At 37.5% G+C, this 15,678-nt stretch overlaps 1 protein-coding gene across 2 annotated transcripts in view; it reads right to left on the reverse strand.

The window, feature by feature from the left end:
• The window catches only part of LOC124712054 (dynein axonemal intermediate chain 7-like), an 87,216-nt gene that overhangs the window by 29,475 nt on the left and 42,063 nt on the right, over positions 1 to 15,678 (reverse strand). For both annotated transcript variants that reach the window (XM_047242347.1, XM_047242348.1), the window contains exon 3: positions 15,467 to 15,562. In XM_047242347.1, coding sequence (XP_047098303.1) covers positions 15,467 to 15,562 — 96 coding nt within the window. The remainder of the gene's footprint in view (positions 1 to 15,466; positions 15,563 to 15,678) is intronic.

Here is a 15,678-nt window from a genome sequence, read left to right on the forward strand (position 1 = left end):
GCCATTTCTGACCACCACACAATGCAGGTATTGATAGAAGCTGAAAATCTTTATGTCAATAGAAAAGAGAAACAAAATGTGACAAAAAGAATCACCAGTGATGCCAATGTTAAAGATTTCAATAGTCTGCTGAAAAGCTTACAATGGGGTGAAAAAAAACAGCATTACTTTTAGCGATTTATCATCAGATTTTTATTATTGCTTCAATGTCTCATTCCCAGAAATGACCTTTACAGTAAATCACTGCAAAAAGATACAAGAAAATAACTGGATAAATCATGAAGTAAAAACAACAAGAGAGAAACTTAGAGTTCTCCAATATGCAATGATAAATAATAACAATAATAATAGGCTAAAGGTAGAATTTAAGAACTATCAGGATTACTATAAAGATCTTCTACTAGAAAGTAAAAGTAAATATGTAGCCACAATGTTAAGAAACTCTACTAACACTGGTTTAGCTGTTTGGAAAGTAATAAATAGCTTTAGGGATTGTAAGGACAGACCAACAAGTGATTTTACTATAAACCATAAAGGCATATCATGAAATGTCAATGTCAGATTGCAAATGTTTTTAATGAATACTTTTCTTCTGTTGAAAAATATGTCAATGACCATTTTAAGAATCTTCAGCATAGATATAAGGGCATTCCAACCAAACAAAGCATATACTTGGCCCCAACAAATAGCAAGGAAGTCAAAAGCATAGTAATGTCATTAAAAAATACAAAATCAGAAGGCTATGATGGATTGTCTATCAGTACACTGAAAAGATGCATAGACAACATATCTGATGCCATGGTCACAACAGTAAATGATGTAACTGAATCAGGTTGTTTCCCAGATAGTCTAAAGATAGCACAAGTAACCTCGATTTACAAGAAAGTTGATAAATCTAAAATTGAAAACAACCGCCCCATCTCAATCTTACCAGCATTTTCTAAGGTAGTTGAGAAAGTTATTTATACTAGACTAATGACATTCCTGAGTCAACACAATTTAATATTTGAAAATGAGATGGTTTTATGAAAAACAAGTCAACTTCAGTAGCAGCAGCACAATTAATAGACAAAATAATATTGGCCATAGAGAAGAAGGAGTATGTAACTGGAGTGTTCCTTGATCTAGAAAAAGCTTTTGATTGTGTCAACATCACCATATTACTAGACAAGCTATGGAACCTGGGTATCAGAGGAACTGGCTATGAGCTAATAAAATCATATATGAGCAATAGAAAACAATTTGTCTTGCTTAAAAGAAACAGTGGGTCTTACAAATTTAAAATTACTGATATCAAATATGGAGTGCCTCAAGGTTCTGTCTTGGGGCCCCTTCTTTTCTTGATTCATGTTAATGATATACAGTATTGTTTTCCTAACTGTACAAAAATATTGTATGCAGATTACACGTCAATAGTGTGTAAACACAAAGACTATGAGAATCTGGAGGTGCTGTGCAACAGTGTAACTAATGAAATAGTCAAGTATTTTATTGATTATCCATAGGAAATGACATTGGACAAAGTTCTTGGGAATTACAATCCAGGACAGTCTCAAATGGGACATGCATATCGATTCCTTAGCATGTAAGCTGTCGAAGAATGTGTTTGCTATAAATATGATTAGTAAATATTGTAAGGACATGTGTGTACTAAAAACTGCTTATCATGCCCTATTCTCATCAAATTTAAACTATGCTATAGAAATATGGGGTGCAACAGCTCAAGCCAACCTAACCACATTATTAATACTACAGAAAACAGTTATCAGAATTATTTGTGGTGCCAAACCTCGAGAATCATGTCAGAATCTGTTCCCAAAATTAGGTGTGCTTACCATTATAGGTGAATACATATTGAAAGTTATATTGCTTGTGAAAACAATAAATCCAAATTTCAACTGTGACCTGCTGTCCATTCTCCTTGAAATTTTAGAACATATTCTGAGCTCAAACCTAGTTAGGTGTCTCAAACAGAATGAGCTCCTCCATGTTAACCAGTACAAATGCCAAAAAATATTAATTATGCAAAACCTAACTTGCAGTTTTTTCAGGTAACATCCTAAAAGCTACAGTTCAAGGCAGTATTTCATGATTTCCAAAAACTGTTTGACTGTATGTTTATAATCAAAACTACAGTTGTATGGGACATCAAGCAAAATTTGTGAATTATTGACAGATGTAGAGGTAACAGCAGGCATCCCCCAGGAAACATGTTGGGACCCTTGCTGTTCATGTTGTATATTAATGACCAGCCAGAAAACATTAACAGTAACCTCAGCCTTTTCACAGTTTGTGCAGTTATCTATAATGAAAAAAGTTCTACAAATATCCAGTCAGATTTTGGTATGATTTCAAAGTGGTGTAACGATGGGCAATTTGCCAGAAATGTTCTGAAATATAAAATTGTGCACTCCATCAAAAAAGACAGAAATAAGAACATATCCTATGATTGCAATATCAACGACTCACACTTGGAATCTCTCATATCATACAAAAATCTAAAAATTATATGAAATGGATGGATTTCTACTCACTGGGTAGAAGAGGCATTGACTGACAGATAGGCACATTGGATAAAAGACTCTTAGAGATTATCAGCTAGTGGACTAAGTCCTTCGTCAGATGTAGTCAAAACACACATTCACACATGCGAACCTCACACAAACTTGGCCACTGTTATAGAGATATGAACTGGAACCATCATGTAGGCTTCATCATAAATCACTGCACATTGCACTGTAGTGCTCAGTGGGAACTTAATTCTTAGTCATCCAGTATGGCAAATGTATCATTCATACACAGAAGGCCACTTCCCCCCACTGCAAGCACTACTCACTATGCAGTTTACAGACTATATTTCTAACAGAAAGCTTGCTGAAACCATGTGACAGACTTCAGTTCATTGTTTGAATGCTGGGGAAATGCAATCAGTCTGCAACGAAGTTGCCTACAGAAGACTCATGTGACCAATCTTACAGTACTGTTCAAGTGTATGGGACATATTCCAAATACAACTAATAGGGGATATTGAATGTATACAGATAAGGGCAGCACAAATGGTCACATGTTTGTTTGACCCACGGGATTGTCATAGAGATTCTGAGAAAACGGAACAAGCAGACACTTGGAGATAGATGCAAATTATTGTGGGAAAGCATACTTACAAATTTTCAAGAATTTTCTTTACATAATGAATATACCACAAATAATGCACATTGTTCCCATAATGCTCAAGGGACAAGAGTACGCTAATAGGAAGTGTAAAAATCCTATAAAGAAAGCTATTCTTGAAACCTTAGGCAAAAAACAGCACTTTTTTAATGCACTTGAACATAAATGGCATGGTTACAACCCATCAAAATGAAAGCATGAATAAAATTAATGAACTACAAATTTTACTCTCAGAATGTAAAAATATTAAAATTGTTTGTTTAAATGAGCATTGGCTTACAAAAAATAGTATCATAATTTTAAATAAGTTAAAAAATTTCAATGTAGCCTCAAGTTTTTGTAGAACAAATAGTACTCATGGGGGCTCATGCATACTTGTAAATAACTCTGTAGAGTATAAAGTAAAAGATGATTTCAATTTTCTAAATGAAGAAGGAGTATTTGAAAGCTGCTCAATTGAATTAGAAACAAAAAATATTATTATTGTTTCTATATATAGAATCCCACGTGTAGAGATAGCAAAATTATTTTTACCAAAATTAAAAAATCTTTTACAGAAAGTCATCAATGAGAAAAAGAAAAAGGCATTAATAGCAGCTGCTTTCAATATAAATTTATTAAATCAAACAAATGACTAGATAAAGTTTATGGACTTAATCCAAGAATTTGGTTTCAAGGTAAACTTCATGGAAATCACAAGAGAAAATGAAAATACATGAAGTTCTGCTCTAAATTAGAAGAGGTAGAGTGGCAAGTAGAAGATGATACTACACTCTCTGTACAATTTAACAGGTTTCTAGAAATGTGTGTTCGTAGGAGGTTTCTAGAAAGTTTCTAACATGTACTTAATGAAATATTTCCACTTACAGTATTCCACACAAAGGTGTGATGTAATCTAAATTGGTTCACCACTGGAATAAAAATATCCAGTTGGAAGAAAAGACAACTGCACAAGGAGTTGAAATACAATGAAGACCCTGTTTTCGTAAATTATGTCAAACAGTATAAAGGCTTATTTAAAAGGGTAGTGAAAGCTGCAAAAGAAATGGTAAATAATAAATACATCTTGGCTCATGAAAACAAATCAAAGGCAGTCTTGTCTGTCATAAAATCAGAACTGGGGATGAGAACTAACAGCAAAGTTATCTCCAGAATTAAGGTGGGAAATAAAACTATAACAAATCCTGCTCTGATTTCAGAATCTTTTAACAATTTTTTTATAAATGTATCAAAATCACTTGCGGATGTAGATGGTTATACCAAAAAAGTACAGTTAGGTCAGAAGGCGGAAGAATGCTTTAAAAAATTAAAAAAAATTTTCAGCCAAAGATGTAGAGAACACTACATTACAGCTCAAAAACAAAAATTCCACAGGGTGGGCTGGCATACCTACTAAAGTAGTTAAATCAGCTGCCAGGATAATAGCTCATCCCCTTTGCTCAATAATCAATAAATCACTCTAAGAAGGCCACTTTCCAGATGCCTTGAAGCATGCAGAGGTAAAACCTTTGTTCAAAAAAGGTTCAAGAGAAGATATGGGCAACTACTACCCAATCTCTATTCTCCCAATTTTCTCAAAAATCTTTGAAAAATTAGTAGTAATGCAAATCAAAAGATTTATAGAAAAATCAAACATACTGTCAGATAATCAATACGGCTTTCAGAAAGGCAAAAACACAATAGACACCATACATGAGTTTGTGAAAAAAATTTGTTCTGCCTTAGACAAGTCTAGCAAAGTTGCAGGATTGTTCTGTGACCTCACGAAAGCATTTGATTGTGTAAACCTCACAAAGAGAAATCAAAGAGTAGTTATATCATCAAGCAAGGGAAATTTCTACTCTGAACGGCATTCCACAAGGCTCAATTCTGGGTCCAATTTTATTCTGACTTTACATAAATGATCTGTCACTAAACATAAATTCACACTCAGTTTTATTCAATGATGATACATGTTGGCCTCATCGAAAGCAATTTCTCAGAACAAATTCCCTCAACTGTCACAAATCTACTAGGCAGTTTAGAAACTTGGTTCCAACTAAATGGGTTAAAACTGAATATTAGAAAAACAAATTTACTAAAGTTTGAAACTAAAAACTCTAAAACAAATGAAATTCATATTACCTGCAGAAACCAGGACCTGAAAGAATCAGATTGTGTTAAATTTTTAGGAATACATTTAGACCAAAATTTATCCTGGTCTTCACATATAGAATACTTAGCAAATAAGTTAAACAGCCTGACCTTTGCTATGAAGATTTTGTCATATTAAACTAACATGGAGATAAGAAAAGTAGTTTATCACAGCTATTTTGAAGCTGTTATAAGGTATGGCATTATCTTTTGGGGTAATACAAGCAAAATCATTAGAATATTAAAATTACAAAAATCGTTAGAAATATGTGTAACACAAGACCAAAAGAATCTTGTCACCCACTGTTAAGAAACCTAAAAATATTAAGTGCCCTCTGTTTGTACATCTATGAACTTATTTTTGTATATAGTAGTCCTATGTTATTCACAGACAGCAATTTTAAGCATCAATACAGCACTAGGAATAAGACAAACTTCATGCTTCCTACTCACATGCTAAAGTTATATGCACAAACCCCAGAATATATGGGCATGAAAATCTACAACATGCTAAAAAAAGAAACAAATAAACAGCAAGGAGCTAGAGTAACTGAAACCAAAGCTGCACAGGTTATTAGTGGAGAAATGTTATTACTCCGTAAAAGAATTTATGAATGATGATGTGGAAATCTGAGCAAGAAAACATCACCTGTAAATTAAGCTTAGCAGTTTTGTGTCAAAGAATTGATTGTAAAAATATGTTCACTGAGTAAACACTGTTGTTATATATTACTTTGTAAACTGGTGTGTTGATATATTGTTTTTGTAATACTGTATATACAAACTGTAATTGTAATGTAAATGTAATGTTGACGAGTCCCCAGTAGATCAAATCTGAGATTTGACTTTGTATGATATGGGATGGTAAAAATTCTGATTCTGATTACAGCACACAAAGAGGCATCCAAACAATAATTTTTTCCATGCTCCATGTGTGAATGAATCACACATAAGTTCTAGTAACTGATACAGTGGGAAGTGCACTCTGCCATGCACTCCACAGTGGTTTGCAGAATATGGACTTGAGCAGTATTCTAGGTTGTGTCTCATAACTGTTTTGAAAACAATGTCTTTTGTACACTCATTGCACCTTGATATAGAGTCTATGTGATCATTCAGTTTCATATCCCTACAAACAGTTACACTAAAGTAATTCACTGATTCCAATAGTGTGTCATCAGTACTGTGGTCATAAATTATTATGTTTGTGTGTTTTGTGATAAGCACAACTTAACATGAACATTAAAGCAAGTTGCCAACCTCTGTCCAACACTTTGAAAGCTTAACATAATCTTACTGAATATTTGTGCTCCTTTTTTCAGGCAGTACTTCATTATAGAAAACAGTTTCATCTGCAAAAAGTCTACCAGGTCATTAATATACAAAATGAACAGTTACCTCCACTACTCACTTCCATAGCCCACACCAGAAGTGCTTCTACATCTGTCAGTGACTCTCCATCCAAGACAACATGCTATGTTTTTCTGCCAATAAGTCCTCAGTCTAGTCATACATTTCACTTGATGCCTCGATAGGACTGTACTTTTGTTAATAAGTGTTGGTGGGGTATGACTCATTTTTTTTAAAAATTTTGCTTTTCAGAAGTGCTGAATGCCTTCAACTGTGGCTTTCAGGATGTTGTGTGTGAAAAGTGCAAGTTGGGTTTTGCACGAAGGTGTTTGCAAAATTCGTGCTGCTTGGTACATGGGAAGTCATTACATTTTAAACATATCATTATGTTTGATTCAATATATGTTGTAAAAGTCTGGAACAGATGGATGTCAAAGATACTGGCTGACAGTTTTGTGGACAGCTTTTACCCACATGAAATAGCTGCCAAAACACATCTACAGATATCGTATTAGAAGACTCAATACATGGAACGACAAACCAACAGTGGCACATCATGCAAATGATGTGTGGATCCTTAAAAAAGAGTCAAAAAATTTAAATATTTATGGGAATACATACAAATAGGAGTATCAAACAATACATCCAACATAGAACTAACAGAATGACTCCAGAAAGCATACAAACTCACATGGTCACATTATAATAAGAAATGCATATCAAGACAGGCCAGAATTAGACACTACAAAACAGTTGTATTACTGGAAGCACTATATGCATCAGAAACAACCACAACTGAAGCATCAGGCATTATAGAGACAGAAAACATAGAACGCAAAATTCTCAGGAAAATATTTGGACCTATACACAAAGATGGCATATGGTTTTGATTTGATTTGATTTTTTATTGGTCCAGTTTTATCATACAGCACAAATTGGACAAGTCAAAGATAAGTTACAATAATACATAGTATTAGCAAAAAAGTAGACAAATTAAAAATAGATACCTATTACAATTAATTTTGTCACTTATTCATAAATTCTCTGACAGAATAGAAACAGTGCTTTATTAGAAATGCCTTTAGTTTAGCTTAAATATTGGATGAGTAGCATTTTTTATTTCCTCTGGTATCTTACTGTGTAGTATTATACCAACGTTAATTATACTTCTCTGATAGGTGGTTTTATTTTATTTAACGTATGGCTAATACAGACATACCATGAAATTAAATTACATATACATATGTACATATTGACACACAAGAAACTTAAGTTTGTCTTTACAACTGAATATCCAGTCTAATCTAATCTAATCTAATCTAATCTTCAATCCAGCGCACTGCATCTGGAGCTGCTAGCAGGAAGTGCTCTTTGGCGGCGTGATAGGCTCGAATCCTGCATTCACTGACGATGTGGTGAACAGTCTGGTATGGAGCCACGCAGTCACAGGCTGGATCAGGCAGCTTCTTCCACTTAAAGAGAGCATCCCTGCATCAGCCATGGCAGGTATGGGTTCTGTTGAGAGTAGTCCAGGTCTTGCGTGGTAGGTCGAATCCACTTGGAAGTTTAGCACCTGAGAAGATGTTATCCAGGTGCACATCCGTCACTGCTTCCCACTGACCTTTCCATTCTTCAAGAGGTTTGAAATCCTTAGCAACCATGTCAGCAGCATCGCACAAAGTTGGATGGCGTGATATCAGTCTCTTACGATTTAAAAGTGGCAGGTCGCTATGCACAGATAGGTTAGAATTCCTGGAGATCTTGTGGAATTCTCTCATAAGGGCAGTACATCTACGTAGATCAGGGGGCATTATACCAGTTAACAGTGGAACCCTATAAACTGGAGTAGATCTGACTGTGCCAGATATTATGCACATTGTTGTATTCAGCTGGGTATCTACAAGCCTTGCATGATGGCTGTTCGTCCAAACAGGTGCACAATACTCAGCACTTGAGTACACCAGGCCCAGAGCTGAAGATCTCAGGGTGGTTGCTGAATATCCCAGGTAGTTTCACATAGCTTATGGAGAATATTGTTTCGAGTCCTCAACTTTTGAGCTAAGTTAAGAAGGTGTTGTTTGAAGCATAGTGTACGATACAGGATGACACCAAGATATTTTGGGTTCCAATTATGATGAAGAATTCTGCCTCTGAAACTTACTTGCAGTTTTACATTCGCCAACCGATTATTTAGATGGAAGCAACATACTTCTGTCTTACTCACACTGGGTTGGAGTCTCCAGATTTTGAAGTAATTATCTACTGCAGACAGGTTGTTGGTTAGAATCCTTCTGTTGTCTTCATGTACTGGTGTTTTACAGCTAGTGCCAGGTCACTGGCATAGCAGTATTTTCTGGACGAAGTGTCAGGTAGATCAGATAGATATAGGTTGAACAGTAATTGTGAGAGAACTGATCCTTGAGGTGATCCATTGTTCAGCTTCCTCTCCTTACTTATGTTACTTCCAGTGATTACCTGGAACTTCCGATCGCTTAGCATGCTGTTAATCAGTTGAGCCATTGTTCTGCAGGGCATGATGTGGAGAAATTTGTAGATAAGGTCTTCACTCCACACAGTGTCAAAGGCGACAGTTAGATCAACAAACGCCACAGATAGGTGGTTGTTCTGTGATATTTTTGATGTATATTTGATTTCCCTCTGGTACTATAGTTGTGTACATTTTTGTTCTGTAGCAGTTTGCCTGTTTTCAGGAGGTAGTCCCTAGTGAACAAGATAGTTTCATAAATGAATAAACTTGGAACATTTAGAACACTAAGCTCAGTAAAATGGGGTTTACAGGGGTCCATCTTTTTAAGGCCACAAATTATTCTTAGAGCTCTTTTTTGCATTCTAAAAACCTTTACACTGTGGGTTGAGTATCCCCAGAAAACAATCCCATATCAGACTAGTGAGTGGAACTATGCATAGTATGCCTGCAGTACTGTTGTTTTGCTTGTTGTAGTCTTTAAGATTCTTAGGCCATAGCACACAGATGATTGTTTTCTAGAGAAGTTATTTATATATATGTCCCACTTTAAGTCTTGCTGAACCCATAGACCCACAAATTTTGTGACACTTACATTTTCTAGGGGATCATTTTTTAATTGTGCTTGAAGAGACATTTGATTAGTTGGAGGAATTAAATGAAAATTGACACTCACAGTTTTTTCAGTATTTATAATGAGTTTGTTTTTTGTGAACCACTTGTAAAGTCTTTTCATAGAACTTTCTGCTGTGGACTGCAAAGTTTTTGGATTGGATCCAATGAGCAACATGCTGGTGTCATAGGCAAACAGAATAGCTTTTGTGGGCCTCATATATTCAACTAAGTCACCCACATAAATCAAGAAGAGTAGTGGACCTAAGACTGAGCCCTGTGGTACACCATATTTTATTGGTAATTTGCTAGAAAGAAAAAAGTTGTTTCTTTTTTTTATTCATTTCAAAGACCTACCAATGAGTTACACCAACACACTGACAAACTCACAGACATGATCAGAAAACACAGACTAAATTTCTACAGACACATACAGAGAATGGACAACACCAGACTTATAAAGCGAATCTTTGAACTAATAAAACACTCAAGCCTTAAAACAAGTTGGTATCATGAAATAGAGGAAGAGATAAGGCAGCTGGGGATCAACAAACAAATGATAAAAGACAGAAAGGAATTCAGGAACAAAATGAGGAATCCAAAATTTATGGTAAATGAGAGGAGGAAGACGGGAGCATTATGGACAGAACAAAGGAAACAAGAGCCAAGTTCTCTTCTATGTCAGGATTTACAAAACACTATAAATAAAGTTTCAAGAATTCAACAATATTATGAAAGGGTCTGGACTTTAGATTGTTTGTTTAAAGAACTCATATGAAGATCTTCATCAGTGGATTAAAAGGAATTGGTCAACAGAAAATTTGTTGATTCACGATTGGCTCTATTGCATTACACAAACTATATTTAATAAGCACTGGCAGAATATTCAGAACATGTGTAACTATGTCTCTCTTTTTAATGATATGAATATAATAGAGGGGAACATTCCACGTGGGAAAAATATATCTAAAAACACAGATGATGTGACTTACCGAACGAAAGTGCTAGCAGGTCGATAGACACACAAACAAACACAAACATACACATGAAATTCTAGCTTTTGCAACAAACTGTTGCCTCATCAGGAAAGAGGGAACGAGAGGGAAAGACGAAAGGATGTGGGTTTTAGGGAAGAGGGTAAGGAGTCATTCCAATCCCGGGAGCGGAAAGACTTACCTTAGGGGGGAAAAAGGGGTATACACTCGCACACACACACATATCCATCCGCACATACACAGACACAAGCAGACATTTGTAAAGGCAAAGAGTTTGGGCAGAGATGTCAGTCGAGGCAGAAGTACAGAGGCAAAGATGTTGTTGAAAGACAGGTGAGGTATGAGCGGCGGCAAATTGAAATTAGCGGAGATAGAGGCCTGGCGGGTAACGAGAAGAGAGGATATATTGAAGAGCAAGTTCCCATCTCCGGAGTTCGGATAGGTTGGTGTTAGTGGGAAGTATCCAGATAACCCGGACGGTGTAACACTGTGCCAAGATGTGCTGGCCGTGCACCAAGGCATGTTTAGTCACCAAGTGATCCTCATTACCAACAAACACTGTCTGCCTGTGTCCATTCATGCGAATGGACAGTTTGTTGCTGGTCATTCCCACATATAAAGCTTCTCAGTGTAGGCAGGTCAGTTGGTAAATCACGTGGGTGCTTTCACACGTGGCTCTGCCTTTGATCGTGTACACTTTCCGGGTTTCAGGACTGGAGTAGGTGGTGGTGGGAGGGTGCATGGGACAGGTTTTACACCGGGGGCGGTTACAAGGGTAGGAGCCAGAGGGTAGGGAAGGTGGTTTGGGGATTTCATAGGGATGAACCAAGAGGTTACGGAGGTTAGGTGGATGGCGGAAAGACACTCTTGGTGGTGTGGGGAGGATTTCATGAAGGATGGATCTCATTTCGGGGCAGGATTTGAGGAAGTCATATCCCTGCTGGGGAGCCACATTCAGAGTCTGATCCAGTCCCAGAAAGTATCCTGTCACAAGTGGGGCAGTTTTAGGGTTCTTCTGTGGGAGGTTCTGGGTTTGAGGGGATGAGGAAGTGGCTCTGGTAATTTACTTCTGTACCAGGTTGGGAGGATAGTTGCGGGATGCGAAAGCTGTTTTCAGGTTGTTGGTGTAATGGTTCAGGGATTCCGGACTGGAGCAGATTCGTTTGTCACGAAGACCTAGGCTGTAGGAAAGGGACTTTGATGTGGAATGGGTGGCAGCTGTCATAATAGAGGTACTGTTGCTTGTTGGTGGGTTTGATGTGGACGGACGTGTGAAGCTGGCCATTGGACAGGTGGAGGTCAACGTCAAGGAAAGTGGCATGGGATTTGGACCTCCACCTGTCCAATGGCCAGCTTCACATGTCCATTCACATCAAACCCACCAACAAGCAACAGTACCTCCATTATGACAGCTGCCACCCATTCCACATCAAACGGTCCCTTCCCTACAGCCTAGGTCTTCGTGGCAAACGAATCTGCTCCAGTCTGGAATCCCTGAACCATTACACCAACAACCTGAAAACAGCTTTCGCATCCCGCAACTACCCTCCCGACCTGGTACAGAAGCAAATAACCAGAGCCACTTCCTCATCTCCTCAAACCCAGAACCTCCCACAGAAGAACCCCAAAAGTGCCCCACTTGTGACAGGATACTTTCCAGGACTGGATCAGACTCTGAATGTGGCTCTCCAGCAGGGATACGACTTCCTCAAATCCTGCCCTGAAATGAGATCCATCCTTCATGAAATCCTCCCCACTCCACCAAGAGTGTCTGGCTCCTACCCTTGTAACCGCCCCCGGTGTAAAACATGTCCCATGCACCCTCCCACCACCACCTACTCCAGCCCTGTAACCCGGAAGGTGTACACAATCAAAGGCAGAGCACCCACGTGATTTACCAACTGACCTGCCTACACTGTGAAGCTTTCTATGAGGGAATGACCAGCAACAAACTGTCCATTTGCATGAATGGACACAGGCAGACAGTGTTTGTTGGTAATGAGGATCACCCTGTGGCTAAACATGCCTTGGTGCACAGCCAGCACATCTTGGCACAATGTTACACCGTCCGGGTTATCTGGATAGTTCCCACTTACACCAACCTATCCAAACTCCGGAGATGGGAACTTGCTCTTCAATATATCCTCTCTTCTCGTTACCCGCCAGGCCTCTATCTCCGCTAATTTCAATTTGCCGCCGCTCATACCTCACCAGTCTTTCAACAACATCTTTGCCTCTGTACTTCTGCCTCGACTGACATCTCTGCCCAAACTCTTTGCCTTTACAAATGTCTGCTTGTGTCTGCGTATGTGCGGATGGATATGTGTGTGTGTGCGAGTGTATACCCGTCCTTTTTTCCCCCTAAGGTAAGTCTTTCCGCTCCCGGGATTGGAATGACTCCTTACCCTCTTCCCTAAAACCCACATCCTTTCGTCTTTCCCTCTCGTTCCCTCTTTCCTGATGAGGCAACAGTTTGTTGCGAAAGCTTGAATTTCATGTGTATGTTTGTGTTTGTTTGTGTGTCTATCGACCTGCCAGCACTTTCGTTTGGTAAGTCACATCATCTGTGTTTTTAGATATATGTCTCTCTTTTCTATGATAATGGCACATTTTCAATATATTTTAGAGATTGTCTTTCATTTCAGATGCATAAAACGATATTTTAACTATTTAATGATAATGGAAGAGAACAATGTTGCCAGAATACCAACTTTTTACATAAGTCTTTTCATAATACGTATCTCTTCAGTATGTCCAAGAAATAACAACATATATAATTTTAACACCACATTAAGAAATTTTAATAAATCATTAGTGAGTGGAACAATGCTACATAACTAGTTTATTAAATTTAAATCATACATAATTGTAATCATGTACAGTGATCATACAGCTGCACTAAGTTCTTTCAGTAAGCCAACAATGTGGCTTTTGCAATGGTTTATGAAATTCTGCTGTAACCCAAGAAACATTGTCTACAACAAAAATGATAGCCCAAAGGATAGGTATTCTTTGTTATCTTCCTCATTTTCCTATTCTGTGCCCTCCCAGCATTCAACTACAAGACATTTTTAAACCAATGGTTAGTCTAACTCTAAAATATAAAATAAGTGGACAGCAGTCAACAGCAGTATATTTATTTCCAGCTTCATTCACAAAGCTGTTATCCACATTGTAACACAAATTATTTTTATTGCTACAATTCTGGTTGTATCACCCCAGGATGCTTATGGTGATACCAGAAACAGGCGAGACTCAATTGCACCAGCAGCTTATGGTCACAGCAGGAACAGGTGAAACTCACATCAGCAGTTTGAAGTAAACATCATAGGTCTAAGACATTAACCAGAAAACAGTAGCATCTACAATACTAATATTGACATTAACAGTGGAGGACACAGAAGTGCAGTCTGAGCTATATACTATTGCCTGTGACTCATTTATAAATGAAGACATGTATCGGAGCAGTGGTTCAGCAACAATGTTACTGATAATATTACTTCTCATAGTAAATGTTAAAGCATTCAATACACAAGGTTTGGACATAAATATGGAAATATCGAAAAACACAACAGAGCAGCAGGCCTAACATTGTGTCAGAAACCTGTTGGCATTCAAAACAGCTTTCAGTCATCTCATAAAGAATAAATACAGGTCCTGTTTGCTTTCCAAGAGAATCTTATACTATTCTTTCTGCAAAATAGTGGCAGGTTCACATAGCAATGATGAAAATGGATAATGATCACACACCAAACTAGACCACAAAGGCTCAATAATATGGAGATCTGGTGACTGTGCTGGCCAGGGAAGATGCAACAGGTCATCCTCATGATCACAAAACCAGCCCCGGACAATTCAAGCTGTATGACCAGGGGCCCTGTCATCCTGGAACACAGCATCACCCGTGGGGAACAAACACTGTAAATGGAATGGATATAATCACCTTAAAATGATCACATAATCCTTGACAGTAATGCAGCTTTGCAGAGTAACCATGGGGCTCATGGAATATGAAGATATGGCTTTTCCTTACATTCATGGTACACTCATGAAATGGTCGTACAGGAAAACCCCCACTTCATCGCTATCTCAGAGATGCTGTGTCCCATCGCTTGTGTGCTGACAATAACACCACATTCAAACTCACATAAATCTTGATAGCCTGCCATTATAGTGGCAGTACCCAATCTAACAACTGTGCCAGACACTTGTTGTCTTATATAGGTGTTGCTGACTTCAGCGCCATATTCTGCTTGTGTTTACATATCCATGTAACTGAATATGCATATCTACACCAGTTTCTTTGGGGCTTCAGTGTAAATAAGTAAATATTAAGACGTGGTGGAACAAAAGTTGGAAATTTCAGTAAGTATAGGCAAGGAGGGTATCAGGGAATAGGAACAAGTTTTGGATAAAGTTCCAACAACAAAATTTCTGAGTTGGTCCTGAAAATAAGATTTCAAATCACCCATATGGTGAAGCAGAAATCAAGATGATGGGTACTGTGTTGCAGAGAATTCTCTGTAACAAAGTATTAGGTGTTATCCAATTTTCACATCTGTCTTTCTTTTGTTTATATTGAAATATTCAAGGAACAATACCAACATCTGCCATAGTGAGGTCTTTCAAATTTATGACATTACTATCTTAACTCATAATTGTTTCACAAGTAAAATGTTCTCTAGCACCATAAATTCATTTTAAAGTGTTTTTAACTTACCTTAATTAGAAAATATGGTTTGAAGTATGTCCCAACAATATCTTGCAGAGCATTAGTTGCACCATTCTGCAGGGCATTTAAGCACACCTTGTCCCCCTGTACATAAATGGACAAATATAAAACTGTTAATGAGTTAAAAGTCTGTTAGCATCACTAATAGATCAAGAATAGACCAAATTTTACATTTGGGATTAGAACTGTATTTATGAAAC

Source organism: Schistocerca piceifrons, chromosome 8, assembly GCF_021461385.2.
Source record: "Schistocerca piceifrons isolate TAMUIC-IGC-003096 chromosome 8, iqSchPice1.1, whole genome shotgun sequence".
Taxonomy (NCBI): Eukaryota; Metazoa; Arthropoda; class Insecta; order Orthoptera; family Acrididae; genus Schistocerca; species Schistocerca piceifrons.